Consider the following 15,893-nt stretch of genomic DNA (forward strand, 5'->3'; position numbering starts at 1 on the left):
CTGCAGAATATGAGCTTGATTCATCCACACAGTCAGAGGCTGCCTTAGGAGGGAGAGCCAGCAAATCCCAAGACACACACAGGAATCTCGTCTCTGGTTTCCTTAACCAAATATTCAGGCAGAAACAGTCGTCTGCACTTATGGGAATCATGTGATGCTCATCAAGTCATATACAGTGATTGTACAAAAAAGGGAAAATATAGAAAAAAAGGAAAAAAAAACCCACCAGAACTTCGACCACCCAGACATGAAACATGCTCCCATTTCAGTGGCTTGCCTTCCAGACTTTTTATTATACGAATGTGTACATTTGTCGTTTTGTGTGTGTAAATTTGTATCCTAATCTGATTTTTGTCTCTCAGTGGTATTGTGAATGCCTTACTGTGCTCATAAATGAACAACCACATATTTTCTAATGGCTGTAGTGTGGTGTTCCAACGTATGGCTGTACTATAATTTGCTTATTCCGTTCTCTCTTGTTGCAAATGTAGGCTTGTTGGTTTCTCTTTTTCACAGCTCTGAAACCCATGCACTTGGGCGGTAGTCTTCTCCTACTTGGGTGTTGACTACACTTCCTAAGCTCAGATTTCTCTTGACTCCATTGCTCCCTTTCACCCCAGATGTTCTTTCTTTCAACTTTATGGGTGGTATAGAAATGTCAACTTCCTAAATACCCCTTCCTTTTACTTCAGAATTTTTATTCTGAAATTTTTGTTCTGAATGCTCACCTAGCATTATAGTTTTCCAAACGTCCAAGAAGAAGACATCTCTACCCTCCTTCCAGGGATATCCTCTGACCTTTGTTCTTGATTCTGTATTACTCCATTTCATTAGTCATTTCTAATCTAATCTTTTTGTTTTAAAGATTTTATTTATTTATTCATGAGAGACACACACAGAGTGAGGCAGAGACTCAGGCAGAGGGAGAAGCAGGCTCCATGCAGGGAGCCCGATGTGGGACTCAATCCCAGGACTCCAGGATCATGCTCTGGGCCAAAGGCAGGCGTTAAACTGCTGAGCCACCCAGGGATCCCGGTTTGTTTTTTGTTTTTTTTTTTTAATTTTGTTAGTTAACCTACAGGGCAGCATTGGTTTCTGGAGTAGGATTCTGGGATTCATCACTTACACACAACACCCGGTGCTCATCACAAGTGCCCTCTCCTCATTTCTAATCTTTTATCTTTCTACATGACATGATGTCCCAAAGAATGGCTTGCGTGGTAGGTTTAGGGGTATATGGAAATAGTATTAAATTGCATCAGCTAATAAAGTGACAAGGTGATTCCCTCTTTAGTTCTTCCTTAATCTGTCTTTTATCTAAGAGGAAAGTCTCCTTTGGTGTTAGCACTTCTCAATACATTTGCAAATATTTCTGTCTGAGCAAAGGGAATGGATTAGAAGTAAGGCTTAAAGAAAGCTCAGACCTTTCTGAGCTTTCTGAGCAGAAAACATTACCCTGTTGGAATTTAATAACTTTATTCTGGTTTTAATTTATTTACTCTACCTTTTCATTTAAAACTTCTTTTTTAAGTTCTGAAACATTTCAAACAAAATACAGGAAATAATGTCATAAACATACGTATATCTACTTCCAGATTTGTTAAGTGCTAATGTATCATGTTTGTTCAAGGTGGTGTCAGTCACAGTTCAGCCAGAGAGGCAGGAAGCAGAACTCCTGGGATGGGGACACATGTGGGTATATATAAATGTGTGTGTTTATCATATATATTTGTATATATTATTATGCATGTAGTCAATGAATTATTACAGAAATTTGACCATATGCAATTGGGGGAGCTGGCTAAACAGTCCCTGTGAAGTTGCTGTCTTTGTGTCTGATGTTAGAGCTTGAGTCTGCAGGGAAGGCAGTCTGGAAGGGAAACTGACCTGGAAGCCATCAGAATTGACTGGAAACTGTGTCATTCTCACTGCCTTCAGCCTTGATGAAGCACCTGCCTTTCATTGTGGAACTCAATGCACACCTAGCCCAGGAGTCAGAGATGCTGAGGGAGGGTCCAGGGGATTGTGGCTCAACTGCAGGCTCAGCTGCCCTGTTCCACCAACAAAGTGAACCAACAAAGAACTGGCAATGTATGGGAGGCACAGAAGCACGTGCCCCAACCTTCTGAGCATAAAAAGCAAGAATGGCTGCTCCTTTGCTTTCACTCCTCTCCCCAGATCTTGCTTGAAAATACCTCTTGTGGCTCACCTTTTTTTTTTTAAAGATTATTTATTTGTGTGTGAGAGAGAGAGCAAGCAAGAGAGAGAGCAAGAGAGCCAGAGAACACAAGTTGGGGGGAATGGCAGAGGGAGAAGGAGAAACAGGCTCCCTGCTGAGCAGGGAGGCCCATGGGGGGCTCAATCCCAGGACCCTGAAATGACCCGAGCCAAAGGCAGATACTTAACTGACTGAGCCACCCAGGTGACCCTCTTGTGTCCTACCTTACATAAAAACATACTAGGCAACACTTGGGATTATGACATGGTGTTTATTTTTGTAGTTCTATTTGACTGGTCATATCTCTATTGGTATAAAATTGTATTTCTCTGCAAATTTGCTTAAGTTAAAAAATTTTAATTGAATTTATAAATGACATATCTGCTAAAGGCTTAGTATCCAAAATATATTAAAAACTTCTAAAACTCAACACCCCGAAAATGAATAATACAATTTAAAAATGGGCAAAATTGCAGCCTGTGTGGCTCAGCAGTTTAGCGCCTACCTTTGGCCCAGGCATGATCCTGGAGACCCAGGATCGAGTCCCACGTCGGGCTCCCTGCATGGGGCTGGCTTCTCCCTCTGCCTGTGTCTTTGCCTCTTTCTCTCTGTGTATCTCTCATGAATAAATAAATAAAATCATTTTAAAAAAATGGGCAGAAGACATGAATAGACATTTTTCCAAAGAAAACTTACAGATGGCCAACAGACACATGAAAAGATGTTCAATATCACTGCTCATCAGGGAAATGCAAATCAAAACCACAATGAGATAGTACCTCACAACTGTCAGAATAGCTAAAATCAACAACACAAGTAATAACAGGTGTTGGCAGGGATATGGAGAAAGGGGAACCCTCTTGCACTGTTGGTGGGAATGCTACTGGTGTAGCCATTCTGGAGAACAGTATGGAGTTTCCTCAAAAATTTGAAATTGGAACTACCCTACAATCCAGCAATCGCACTACCAGGTATTTTCCTGAAGGATACAAACATGCTAATTCAAAAGGACACAGCCCCCCAATGTTTATAGCAGCATTATCTACATTAGCCAAATCATAGAAACAACCAGGTGTCCATCAATTGATGACTGTATAAAGAAGATGTGGTGTGTGTGTGTGTGTGTGTATACACACAATGGAATATTACCCATAAAAATGAAATCTAATAATTTGCAATGACATGAATGGAGCTGGAGAGTATTATGTTAAGCAAAATAAATCAGTAAGAGAAAGACAAATACCATATAATTTCACTCGTGAAATTTAAGAAACAAAACAAATGAGCAAAGGGAAAAAAAGAGAGGCAAACCAAGAAAGAGACACTAAACTCTAAAGAACACATTGATGGTTACCAGAGGGGAGAGGATGGGGGGTGGGTGAAATAGGTGATGGGGATTAAGGAGTGCACTTGTCAGGGTAAGTACTGAGTAATGTATGGAAATGTAGAATCCCTATATTATACACCTGAAACTAATATTACACTGTATGTTAACTGACTGGAATTTATTTTTTTTAAGATTTTATTTATTTATTTGAGAGAGAAGAACACAAATGGGGGAGAGGGAAAAGCAGATTTCCCGCTGAGCAGGGAGCCCAATGTGGGACTCTATCCCAGGACCCTGGGATCATGCCCTGATCCAAAGACAGCTACCAACTGAGCTACCCAGGTGCCCCAACTAACTGGAATTTAAATAAAATTAAAAGACTGTTAAGTAAATAATAGAAAAGAGAAAATGGGTACATAAAACCAGATAACCAGATAACCAGATGACTGAAATTTGGGAAAAACTGAGTGAACCCTGTAATACTTCAGAGAACACTAAAAATACATTCTTTGCTTTCCTGACTCCGATTGTCTTTTTTGTTTTTTGGGGGTTTTTTGGCCTAATAACCCCTTACAAGTCTTTTACTTCCTAGCTCGGGTGTCAAGCAAGCTTTTCTTTATTCTCCCAGTTGGAATTCCCATTCACTTTCTTTGTGTTCTCATTAACCTCATTTCTACCATGGCTAATACCGCGTTTGTCAAAATCGGCCTTGTGTTTGCGGCTTTGTGCATATTTGTTGTCCTCAGTTGAATGTATTTGCCTAGAAGGAAGTAATTGTTTCCTAGCCATCCTTGTTATCACCTGAGGCTCATAATATAATGTGTTGTAAAGTGTTGGTACTCACTACAATTTTTTAAGAATGAAGCAGAAGTAACAGAAGGAAGATGGTCAGGTGATGGTATTCCCATTTTATTTGAGAGAAAAGATTGAGAGGGAGGGAAAAACAGATGCAGATTAAATCACTGTTTACCCAAATGCTTAATTTGTCCAAAGTCTTCATTAGTGGTTGGAACCAGGATTAGGTCCTGGAATTACTAGGTTGTCATCCATCATCATCTATTTTTCCCCCTACACCATTCTGTAAGGAAGTAGTTAACAAAATGTATCCTAGGCTCTTATGTATACAGTGGGTTAACTTGGAAGGATAGAGAAATGTAAGTTAGGGTTTCTTTCCTTTAAGATATGAGAAATCATTAACAAATTAGAATTTCACTATATCTACAATGTGCAGAATAATATTTCCCCCCGTAAATAGTGCAGCCACCCAATGGATGCTTTGGAAATTAAGAAGGGAGCCATTGGTGTCGTCAGGAGTGGCTTGTTGAAGACTTCAGAGGGACTGAGCTTAAGCTGAACTTTGGAGCTTGGGTTTAAAGAGAAATGGGAGGGTCATTTCAGATGGAAAACCATAAAATTGGAAAAAAACATGGAGAAGAGAGAGTGGCCTGTACCCTTGCCCACACAAAGTGTGGTCCAGACCAGCAGCCTTGCACTCATGAGAACTTGCTAGAGATGTGGCACTGGGTCTCCCCCAGGCTGTGGGATCAGAAAAGTTTGGGAAGTGCTGATAGATACCACTTGTAAGGGGCTGTACAGTTTATGGTTGGGTGAAGAAACATCCCATTTGACACTCTGAATAGGTTAATTAGATCCCAATGAATTAGATCAAGAGGTGGACTACTAGCATTCAATCTCACTGAAATTTCTTTTGGAGAGGTTTTGATTTGCTGTAAGTTTACTAGAGCTGAGGTTCTGAGGAATAGAGATTCCACGTGCTTTTTATACCACGTGATGAAAAGTCACATTTGGGGATTTAAGTAGGCTAGGACAGAAAGCTTGAATGCAGATTGGGTGGCAGTTGGATCATACAGTGGAGATCCGGAATGTTAGGGCATTTGTCACTTACCCATTAGTAGGTTTTGGCCAGAAGAGCTTCATGAGGAGCATCTCAGGGAGACCAATCTGATGGCATTATGTGGATGAATTAGAGTCAGGAAGAAGCAGGACTTGAGACATCACTAATTCAGAGGCAATAACTGAATATATTTTTTAAAGATTTTATTTATTTGACAGAGCACATGTGTATGTGAGCGCTAGCTGGGGGAGCAGCAGGCTCTCCCATGAGCAGGGAGCCCAACTCAGGGCTTGATCCCAGGACCCCAGGATCATGGCCTGAGCCAAAGGCAGACTCTTAGCCCACTGAGCCACTCAGGTGCCCCAATAATTAAATATTTTAAATTTAAAAAACAGTGGTATTGGTAAGTCACCCAACAAATATTTATTGAATACCCAATTTGTGCTGAGCCCTGGGCGCTTGGTCCTGTAGTCCTGTTGTGCTCATGTAATGCTACTGGTTGAGTCAATTACATAACTGAGTTGGAAGTGGTGCAGAAAAGACCCAACAGTAATGACAATAAAGTCATCTTTGTTTTTTCCCGTTTTTTTTTTTTTTTTTTTCCCTTTTCTCTGAGGGAATCTCTGGCCTTGAAGTCTGGTGACTCCCATTCTCATCCTGGTTTTGCTATTATTCTACATGACCTTGGATGATTCACCTAATTGTTCTGTTGCCCATTTTTCCTACTGAAAACATCAGCGTCATACTTACCATGATTTCACAGCACAAGGTATTGTGATGAGATAATTTATGGGGGGCATTTTTGGTTTCCGGAGCATTACATTATAATGCCATTGACATAAAATCATTTTTGAAACCTTCACTTTCTGCAACTTCAAAAATTTCAGTTCCCTAGTGCATTTTTGTCACTTTTCTTATTATAATGATATTGAGAGGGGGGAAAAATGTAGCCATCTGTGGCACTTGTTCTTTCCTGGAGGTAGTGTTGAAGAAGATAATGGTCTCTTTGCGATGTTGTTGGCCTCACTCCGAAGGAGCGCGGGTGGTGGTTTCTGATTGTGGCTTTAAGGCCCATCTGCTGATGGATGTGGTCATTAGACAAGAATATGTGGGTGAGGGTGTGCGTGGTAACTGGTAATAGCAGAGACATGATGGAGAGAGTATTTGGACTCTGGGGAGAAAAGTGTGTGTGTGTGTGTGTGTGTGTGGGTGGGTGGGTGTGTGGGTGTGTGTGGGGGTGTGCATGAGGGTGGGGTGGGCCCTGGGAACATTGTGAGGGGTGGAAGGAGGGCAGAGAAGATGAGAAGGTCGAAGTGCTCACTGAGGCTACAGGTTGCTATGAATAATACTGATTAGGTTTCATTGCTCCCTTCTGTGAATTCGAGTATGGATCAGCACCACCTCTTTGTTTCTGAACTGCTTTCTTTTTTTTAATTTTTAAATTTAAAATTGTAATTCCACCAGAGTTAACATACAGTGTTATATCAGTTTCAGGTGTACAATACAGCGATTCAACACTTTTTTTTTTTTACATCTCCCAGTGCTCGTCACAGCAGGTTCCCTTGGAAATCCCCATCATCTGTTTCACCCCGCCCTTCCCTCTGTTAATATTTTTTTTTAAAGATTTTATTTATTTATTCATGATAGTTACACAGAGAGAGACAGAGAGGCAGAGACACAGGTAGAGGGAGAAGCAGGCTCCATGCAGGGAGCCCGACGTGGGATTCGATCCTGGGTCTCCAGGATCGTGCCCCGGGCCAAAGGCAGGCGCCAAACCGCTGCGCCACCCAGGGATCCCCCCCTCTGTTGACTGTCCTTGTGTTCTCTGCAGTTGAGTCTGTTTCTTGTTTGTCTCCCTCTTTTTTTTTCTTTGCTCATTTGTTTTCTTTCTTAAATTCCACATAGGAGGGGATCCCTGGGTGGCACAGCGGTTTAACACCTGCCTTTGGCCCAGGGCGTGATCCTGGAGACCCGGGATCGAATCCCACGTCGGGCTCCCGGTGCATGGAGCCTGCTTCTCCCTCTGCCTGTGTCTCTGCCTCTCTCTCTCTCTCACTGTGTGCCTATCATTAAAACAAAACAAAACAAAACAAAAATTCCACATAGGAAATAACGTCGTATGGTATTTGTCTTTCTTTCTCTGATTTATTTTGCTTAGCATGTGCTTTCTGGCTCTGTCCATGTCCATCCTATTTTATGGCTAAGTAATACTCCATTGTGTGCCTGTGTGTGTATGTATCTCACATCTTTATCCATTTGTCAGTCAGTGGATACCTGCCTGCTTCCATAGTTTGGCTAATGTAGATAGTGCTGCTATAAACATTGGGATGCATGTATTTTCAGACCTACTTTCTTTCTTTCTTTCTTTCTTTCTTTCTTTCTTTCTTTCTTTCTTTCTTTCTTTCTTTCTTTCTTTCTTTTTTTTTTTTTTAAGATTTTATTTATTTATTCATGGGAGACACAGAGAAAGGCAGAGACACAGGCAGAGGGAGAAGCAGGTTCCACGCGGGGAGGCTGATGTGGAACTTGATCCCAGGACCCTGGGATCATGCCATGAGCCAAAGGCAGACGCCCAACCACTGAACCACCCAGATGTCCCTCAGACCTACTTTCTACACATTGTAGCTATTGCTGAGAATGGTATTTTCCATGAAGAAACACACCTCAGATTAGAGGACCCTTTGAGCATTTCTTCTCTTCCCTAGACTATTGCTTATCTTAGAACAATCCAGATAAAAATATGATGTGTTAACATATTTCCAGCAAGTACTTTGAACAATGCCTAGCACATAACTAGCATTAAAGAAATGTTTGCTTTTGTTATTAGCATTACATCCTGGTCATTTATTCATTCATTCACTTGTTTAGTGTGTGCTATCATGTATCTAGAAGGTGAAGTGTTTGCTTTGGAAGCCCAGGGCTGGATCATACAAAGATCCTGTCCTCAGGGACAGAATGTTCCAGTAGGAAAAAATAAGATGAGCAAACACATAAATATAATGGAGTAAAGGAAAGGATATGTCTCTAAGAAAAGTCTAGGATGGTGCTTTTGAGGGGTGAGCAGAAGCAGGAGAGGGCTTCTGGAGGGTCGGAGAGAAGGGTGGGTGAGAGGAAGTGCTGCTGAGTCGCATCTGGGAGGAAGGGAAAGGTTCAGAGACTCTGCTGGACCCTGCAAAGTACTTTCCAGGTGAAGTGAATGGTAGGAACAAAAGCAGAAAACAGCATATTTAGAGAGAAAATAGAGCTAGTTTGTTTTGCCTGATTGAAGGCTGTGTTTTGAGCATGTGTTTTGCCTCATCTCCAGCATTCCCTTGCCCCATAATTTTTCACTTCTTTACCCATCAGTTAAGTTCAGCAGATTGTAAGAAGGAGGGGAAGTTACTAAAACCATGCAAACGGCTTTGCAATTCTAGTGGCTGCTAAGTGTGCTATCTGTGCTTGTAATTATTAAGGTTTTTATTTTTATAAACTGCCTCCTGTTCTAAAACTTCCTTGATAGTATGCAAATGGAGGCCAGGAAGCAATATAAATCCAGAAACGCGATTTCCTTTGTATTCTACAATAAATCACCCACGCAGACTGACCCTCGAGAGGCCCACCATCATTCTCCTCAAAATAGACAGGGGGCTGCCTTACATCCTCGCAGCCTTTCCCTGAATGCAAGAATCACACACCTTGGGTTTTACATTAGCTTTCTGCTCTGACACATACAATGTCACGACTTCTTTTCTCTTTCTTTTTTTTTTTTTTTTTCTTTTCTCTTTCTTTGACAGTAATTCTGTCATCTGCCTGTGATAAATCATTTTGCCTTTGGTGTTTTAGCTTATCCACCCAACAACTGAGTATGCCCCTATGGAGTGTGGTGGAAGAGGCTCTAGGTTCACTGATAGTGGGGGGTGGGGGGACTGTTGAAGCTGTTGGCAAGTCGCCAACTCTTTGTTCCTCAGTCAGTGCATCCATCCAGTGGGGCTGTTACTGTATGCTGTGGAGAAATCACAGCTTTGTATTTTGGAAACACTTATCTGCTTAAAGGTATTTTAAGATACCAGGTTTGTGGTTAATAGGGATAATTTCTAAAAATAAGATTATATCATTTAGTGAAATAATTTGCACTGGAACAGACAAATTCTGTGTTATCCTAATTCATCTGCAGCTTGAAATCATCATCCAACAATGAGAGCTAATATAAATGGAAATTCCTGGCATAAAAAGGCTGCAGAGGGCTCAACAGCTTATAAACCCAATTGTGAATCACTATCAGGCCCAGAACAATCAGAAGCAAGTGGCATATGTGCTTAATAAAATTTTGTGAATGATTTTTTTTTTTTTTTTTGCTGTGGGAGTGCAACAATGTTTAGATTGAACAATGATTAAGTAGAGCTAAGGGTTATAAAGTGAGTATCCATTACTGGGATTTTGAATTTCTTTACATTTTGTAAGTTGTATACTGTTTTTAAAATAGTACCTAATCAGGACGCCTGGATGGCTCAGTGGTTGAGCGTCTGCCTTTGTCGCAGGGAGGGATCCTAGGGTCTAGGATCGAGTCCCACATCGGGCTCCCTGCATGGAGCCTGCTTCTCCCCCGGCCTGTGTCTCTGCCTCTTTCTGTGTGTCTCTTATAAATAAATAAAATCTTTAAAAATAAAATAAAATAATACCTACTCAAGTACATATTATGATTATCTGCTTTAATAAAGTATTTTCGTTGGTGCTCACTCTCCTTATATATATAATCTATCTATCTGTGTATATGCTGTCTCTATGTGTTTTTTTTCTGTTTATACTCTGTATACTCTTATGTTCTCTATATATACATTGTATATACTCTCTTCTCTATATGCATATACTCTATATATTCCTTTGCTATGTATATATATATGTGTGTATATATATATATGTGTATGTATATATATATATTTTTTCTCTACGTATATGCTGTTTTCTAAGACATTTATGTCACAGTTGGTTTTGTTTAGATTGTGAAGTCAAAGCCAAGATACTCTTGGGCTCTTGTGCCTGCTTACCTGAAAGGAGGGTATAGCGTTGAGGGGAAATAGCTGGAATGTCAGTCTTGCAAACCAGAGCCAGTAGTATCCCCCCACACACACCTTCTCCAGGGTTGAACCAGCTGTGTGCTGTTTCCTGAGCATCAGAGGTATCTCGAATGTAGAAGAAAATTCCCCCCGCCGCCCCGAAAAAGCCTAGGGTGCTTTACAAGTAAGATCACTGATGACTCTGTCGGTGGTAGATTGGGAAGCTTCCTTTTCATGTTTCTCTCCTTCGCTTCTGACCCGTCTCATTTCTGTAGCTCCTAGAAACACAAAAGGCGGGAGGCTGGCCTCGTGAGGCCCGCAAGCCTGCTGATTGTGATTCCAGTGGCGATGGCTCTGTGTGTTTGCTCCTTCAGCTCTATGTGGCCACGGAGGCCATCCTGATCGCGCTGGTGGGGGCCACGCCGTCGTACCGCTGGGACCTGGCCGAGCTCCTGCCCAACCAGAGCCACAGCAACCTGTCGGCAGGTGACGACCGCGCCCTGGGGCACTGGCTGCTGACGGCCAACGGCAGCGAGGTCCGCAAGCACGTGCACTTCAGCAGCAGCTTCACGTCCATTGCCTCCGAGGTAACAGCAGAGGGGGTCCTTGGGGGGGAGGGCAAAACAAAGGCAGGCCCTTCTGACGGCCAGAGGAGCGCTTCTCCCCGTCCACACGGAACTGTTTCCTGTGCTGGTGCTTCATTTTTTTTTTTAATTTTTTATTTATTATTTATGATAGTTACAGAGAGAGAGAGAGGCAGAGACATAGGCAGAGGGAGAAGCAGGCTCCATGCACCGGGAGCCCGACGTGGGATTCGATCCCTGGTCTCCAGGATCGCGCCCTGGGCCAAAGGCAGGCGCCAAACCGCTGCGCCACCCAGGGATCCCCTGTGCTGGTGCTTCAGATGTCAGCCACATCTTCAGATGCTGTCTAGTGACTTTGAGAGTTCAAGGAGGATGTCCTGTGAGAACATCCTCTTTCCTTCGGGCCTTACCAAACTGGTGAGATGAAGACGCCAACTCCAGCCGAGCCGCATGCCCCTTATAGTTCCCTTGAAAAAGTGAATGCAAACTTGCATATTTTTTTCCCTTACCTACCCCCAAGTTAACAAGAGGGAGATGCTATGGCCATGTACAACACCTGCAGCCCTGTGTGTTGGGCCAGTCCCGTGTGGAGGCCACGTGGGGCCCGGGGATGGTACAGCACAGGATGCACATGGCATGGCCTCGTGGGGGCAGGAGGCTTTATGTTCAGGGGAGGCTTTGTGGTCGAGATGGTTCTGCTGAGGAAGTGCCTGCTGAGGCAGCCTGAGGTAAAAGGTAAGGACGGTGCATGCTGAGGCAGCCTGAGGTAAAACAAGCTGAAGATAGATCATCTGGTAAAGAAAAACCTTGGGCTAAGAGGGTCAGGGCTCTTGCTCAGGTGGCAAGCATGTGTATTGGTTGTTAAAAAGTTGGAAATACCCAGTTCTTTGCATGCTTCCAACAAGCTGCCCGTTTGCCTGCTGCCACCAGGGCCCAGGCCTTGGAATCAGGGAGCCAGTAACTATGAGATTGATGCCTGGTGTGCAGGGGGCCTCCACAACCCTCTCCAGCAGTTAGTGTGGACTGCCATGCTAGTTAGCTCCCCCCATATCCATTTGGCTGCTCCCCTGAGGGCTACCAGAGGGCTTGCCAGATGTCCACCCTCTTCTCTGTGTGCATGTGCGTCTTGTGTGTGTGTGCCTGCACCATGGCATCAGCTGTCTTACCTATTGTTGATTATTTTCATTATCACCGTTTGAGTGGGACGTGCTGCAAACAAGAGACATGAAGGCAGTTTTTGCCTGGCTTTCTTAAGAGTTTCCATTCGAAGGAATAATTACTGGATTGATTTTTCGAGCGACTGCCCAGGTGGTATATTTCTATTTGACAACAGTCCAGTCATGTCGCCCCACACTCAAGACCTCCAGTGATTCTCCCACTGGACACAGGAAGCTGTGAAACCCATTCCATACCAGGTGGCGCATTCAAGACCCTTTACCCTCCACAGCTTGGTCCAGCCCTATCTGTACTTCCCTCTGCTACCTCTGTCCCACACAGGCCCTGAGCACTTGGCCCACCAGTCATCTTGGTAGGTGACTAACCTTGGCATGCCCTCACCTCACCCTTGTGTCCACCTGGTGAAACACTAACCTACCTTCTATGGCTCACCTTGACTGTCTTCTTCCCTGGAAAGTCCTTCCCAACCTACTCCCCTGAAGAAGTAAATATGCTTGTTTCCACCCCACTAATGTCTTATTTGCACTCATGTTACATTAGTTTGTGGTTCAACTCTATTTTTTAAGTCCTTTGAGGTCAGAAACCATGATTTGGTTATCTTTTTATCTCTGGGCCTATTGGAACAACTACCATCATCATAAGTACTAACCAAGTACCACCACTGATAATCTATTGAAATAGCAAGTGACATTGTGGAATGGTGACTCCATGCCAGGCATTGTGATAGTTTATAGTACTGAACTCATTTGTTTTGTATTATTTATTTATTTTATTTATTTTTTATTCATTTTTTTTGTATATCTTTTTATTGGAGCTCAGTTTGCCAACATATAGCATAGTACCTAGTTAACTTTCAAAATGATTTTATGAGATAACATTATTTTCCCCATTTTACAGATGAAGAAATGGAGACTTCTTGAGGTCAGGTCAGCTTATAGGGGCAAAGTTAGATTTGAACCCAGATATGTCTTAACTCAGGGGCCTGTGCTCTTAATTATTGTACGTTTTGGGAACCTATCCAATCCAAGTTGGTATGCACATTTCCTAGTTCCTTTTGATAGGTAATAGTAGCCAAAGAAGTTAATTTTTTTAAAATTTGAAGTAATTTCAAAGTAATGGAATTTTTAAGACTCATACAGAGAATACCCTTATATCCTATAATTTCATTTATCATTACCATCTCAATTTTTAAAAAAGATTTTTTTTATTTATTCCTGAGAGATGCACAGAGAGAGGCAGAGACACAGGGAGAGGAGAAGCAGGCTCCCTGCGGGGAGCCCTATGCAGGATTCAATCCCGGGATGCGGAACTCGATCCCAGAATCCTGGGATCACGACCTGAGCCAAAGGCAGATGCTCAACCACTGAGCCACCCAGGTGCCCCACCATCTCAATTTTTTAAAGCCTTTTGAAAGTTCCATATACAGTACTGTTGTTCTTTTATGCCCAAATACTTCAGCATGTATTTCCTGAAAATAAGGGCATTTTCTTCTATAACCATAGTAATCAACTTGAAGATATTTAGCATTGATTCTATAGTTAAATAGGGGCAACCCGAGTGACTCGGTGGTTTAGCGTTGCCTTCAGCCCAGGGTGTGTGATCCTGGAGACCCAGGATTGAGTCACACGCCAGGCTCTCTCAACAGGTATAGACCACCTGTACCCAGTTTTGTCACTTGACCCAATACAATCTTCAATAGCATTGATTCCCCATCCTGTACTCAATTCCATTTTAGGGTCACATGTTACATTTAATTGTCATGACTCCTTGGGTCTTCTTACCTTCAGCTTTTTCCCTTTTATGACACTAATACCTTTGAAGAGTACATAACCCCTCTCTTTTTAAAAACAAGAATGTTCTTCATTTTGGGTCTGATAATTTCTCACTAAGGTTGTGTATCTGAAGTCAGAATAGTAATAAGTAACGTTGTGTCCTTCTGGATCACATCTGGGCATACACTATCCCATCTGCCCCTTTTCGGTGATAATTTTGATCATCCACTCCAGGAATTGCTTGATTTCTCTCTTGTACAGTTAATATCCTTTTCATTTAAGGAATAAGTAATCTACGGAGAATCACTTTAAGATTATGCAAAGTTTTTATTCCTTATCAGAATCTCCCTGCTCCAAATATAGCATCTTTGGATGATTCTTTTGTAAGCCAAACTAGATTATGATGGTTGCAAAATGATTTCTTTACTCTAGCACTTCTCCGTATTTACCAATTGGCATTCTGCCTTTTTTTTTTTTTTTTTGAGGTGTAATTGACCTATAACATTGTATCACTTTCAGGTATACAATATGTTTCATGTTTGAATGCACTGCAGGAAATGATCACTGTAGGTCTAGTTAACATTCACCACCATATATAGTTACATTTTTTTTCTTGTGATGAGAGCTTTTAAGATGTACTCTCTTAGCATTTTAGCATATTTTGAATATGCAATTACAATATTATTAACTATACTCACTATGCTGCACATTACATTCCCAGGATTTATTTTTTTATAACTGGAAATTTGTGTCCTTTGAACTCCCTTACCCATTTTACTGGCTCCCAGCCCCTGCCTCAGCCACCACCAGTCTGTTCTCTGTATCTATAAGCTTGGTTGTTTTGTTCTGTTTTGTTTTTAAGATTTCCATGGCATTCTGTTTTCAGCTGTAAGCAAAAGCCCATTTTTCTCCCTCATCTGTTTGTATACCTGCCTATCTATATCTATCTACCTACCTACCTACCTACTTACCTACCTATATATCTATCACTAGTATGTACTTAGAGATTTCTGGTCTTTTCAATTACTTATAATTTCTTACATTTATTATTTTGGTGCCCAAATTACCCAAATTACCCCAGGTTATCATTAGGAACTTCTTCAAGCTGACTTTTGTGTCCTTTTTTCAAAACAAAAGTTTTTGAGATGATTGTAGATTTACATGCAGTTGCAGGAAAAATTTTGTGAACCTCTATGCAGTTTCTCTCAATGGTATCTTGCAAAATCATAGGATAATATCACAGCTAGAATAATGACATTGATATGGCTAAGACGCAGAACATTTCCATCACCACAAGGGTCCCTCATGGGGGTATGTGTGAGTGTTTGCATGCGTTTAGCAACAACCACTTCCCTTCCCTACTCATTCCACATCCCTGGTAACCACTAACCTGTTCTCCTGTACTTTAACTGTGTCATTTCAGAATGTTATAACAATGGAATCATGTTGTGTGTAGTCTTTGGGGATTGGATTTTCTTATTCAGCATGATTCTCTACAGATTCATCTCAGTTTAATTGTATTACTTTACTTACATAGTAAGTTCTGGAATCGAGTAGATTTATTCCCTTTTATTCTTTCAAAATTGTTTTAGCAATTATAGTTCTTTGGGCATTCCATATGAATTTTAGAATAATTTTTTCTATATCTTCAAAAAAATCTTTTTGGGATTTTGATATGAGTTGCATTAAAACTATACATCAATTAGAGGAGAACTGGCATCTTTGCTATGCTGTGAGCACTGTATGTGTTAATGATAATAATGATTAGAGATTCTTTGATTTCAGTGTTTTTAGTCTTTAGCATCTAAGTCCTGTACATACATGTTTTGTTAGATTTACACCTAAATATTTTCTTTTTTGGAGTCTTGGTAAATGGTATTGTGTTTTAAATTTTGATGTGCACATGTTCATTGCTAATATATAGACAT

General features: G+C 41.6%; 1 protein-coding gene across 6 annotated transcripts in view; it reads left to right on the forward strand.

Moving 5' to 3' along the window:
• The window catches only part of SLC22A15 (solute carrier family 22 member 15), an 81,313-nt gene that overhangs the window by 6,701 nt on the left and 58,719 nt on the right, over positions 1-15,893 (forward strand). For all 6 annotated transcript variants that reach the window (XR_005372622.1, XM_038561865.1, XM_038561863.1 and 3 more), the window contains exon 2: positions 10,808-11,020. Coding sequence is in view for 5 of the 6 variants with exons in the window: in XM_038561865.1 (XP_038417793.1) it covers positions 10,808-11,020 (213 nt within the window). In the remaining variant the exon portion in view is untranslated. The remainder of the gene's footprint in view (positions 1-10,807; positions 11,021-15,893) is intronic.

Source organism: Canis lupus, chromosome 17, assembly GCF_011100685.1.
Source record: "Canis lupus familiaris isolate Mischka breed German Shepherd chromosome 17, alternate assembly UU_Cfam_GSD_1.0, whole genome shotgun sequence".
In the NCBI taxonomy this organism is placed as follows: domain Eukaryota; kingdom Metazoa; phylum Chordata; class Mammalia; order Carnivora; family Canidae; genus Canis; species Canis lupus.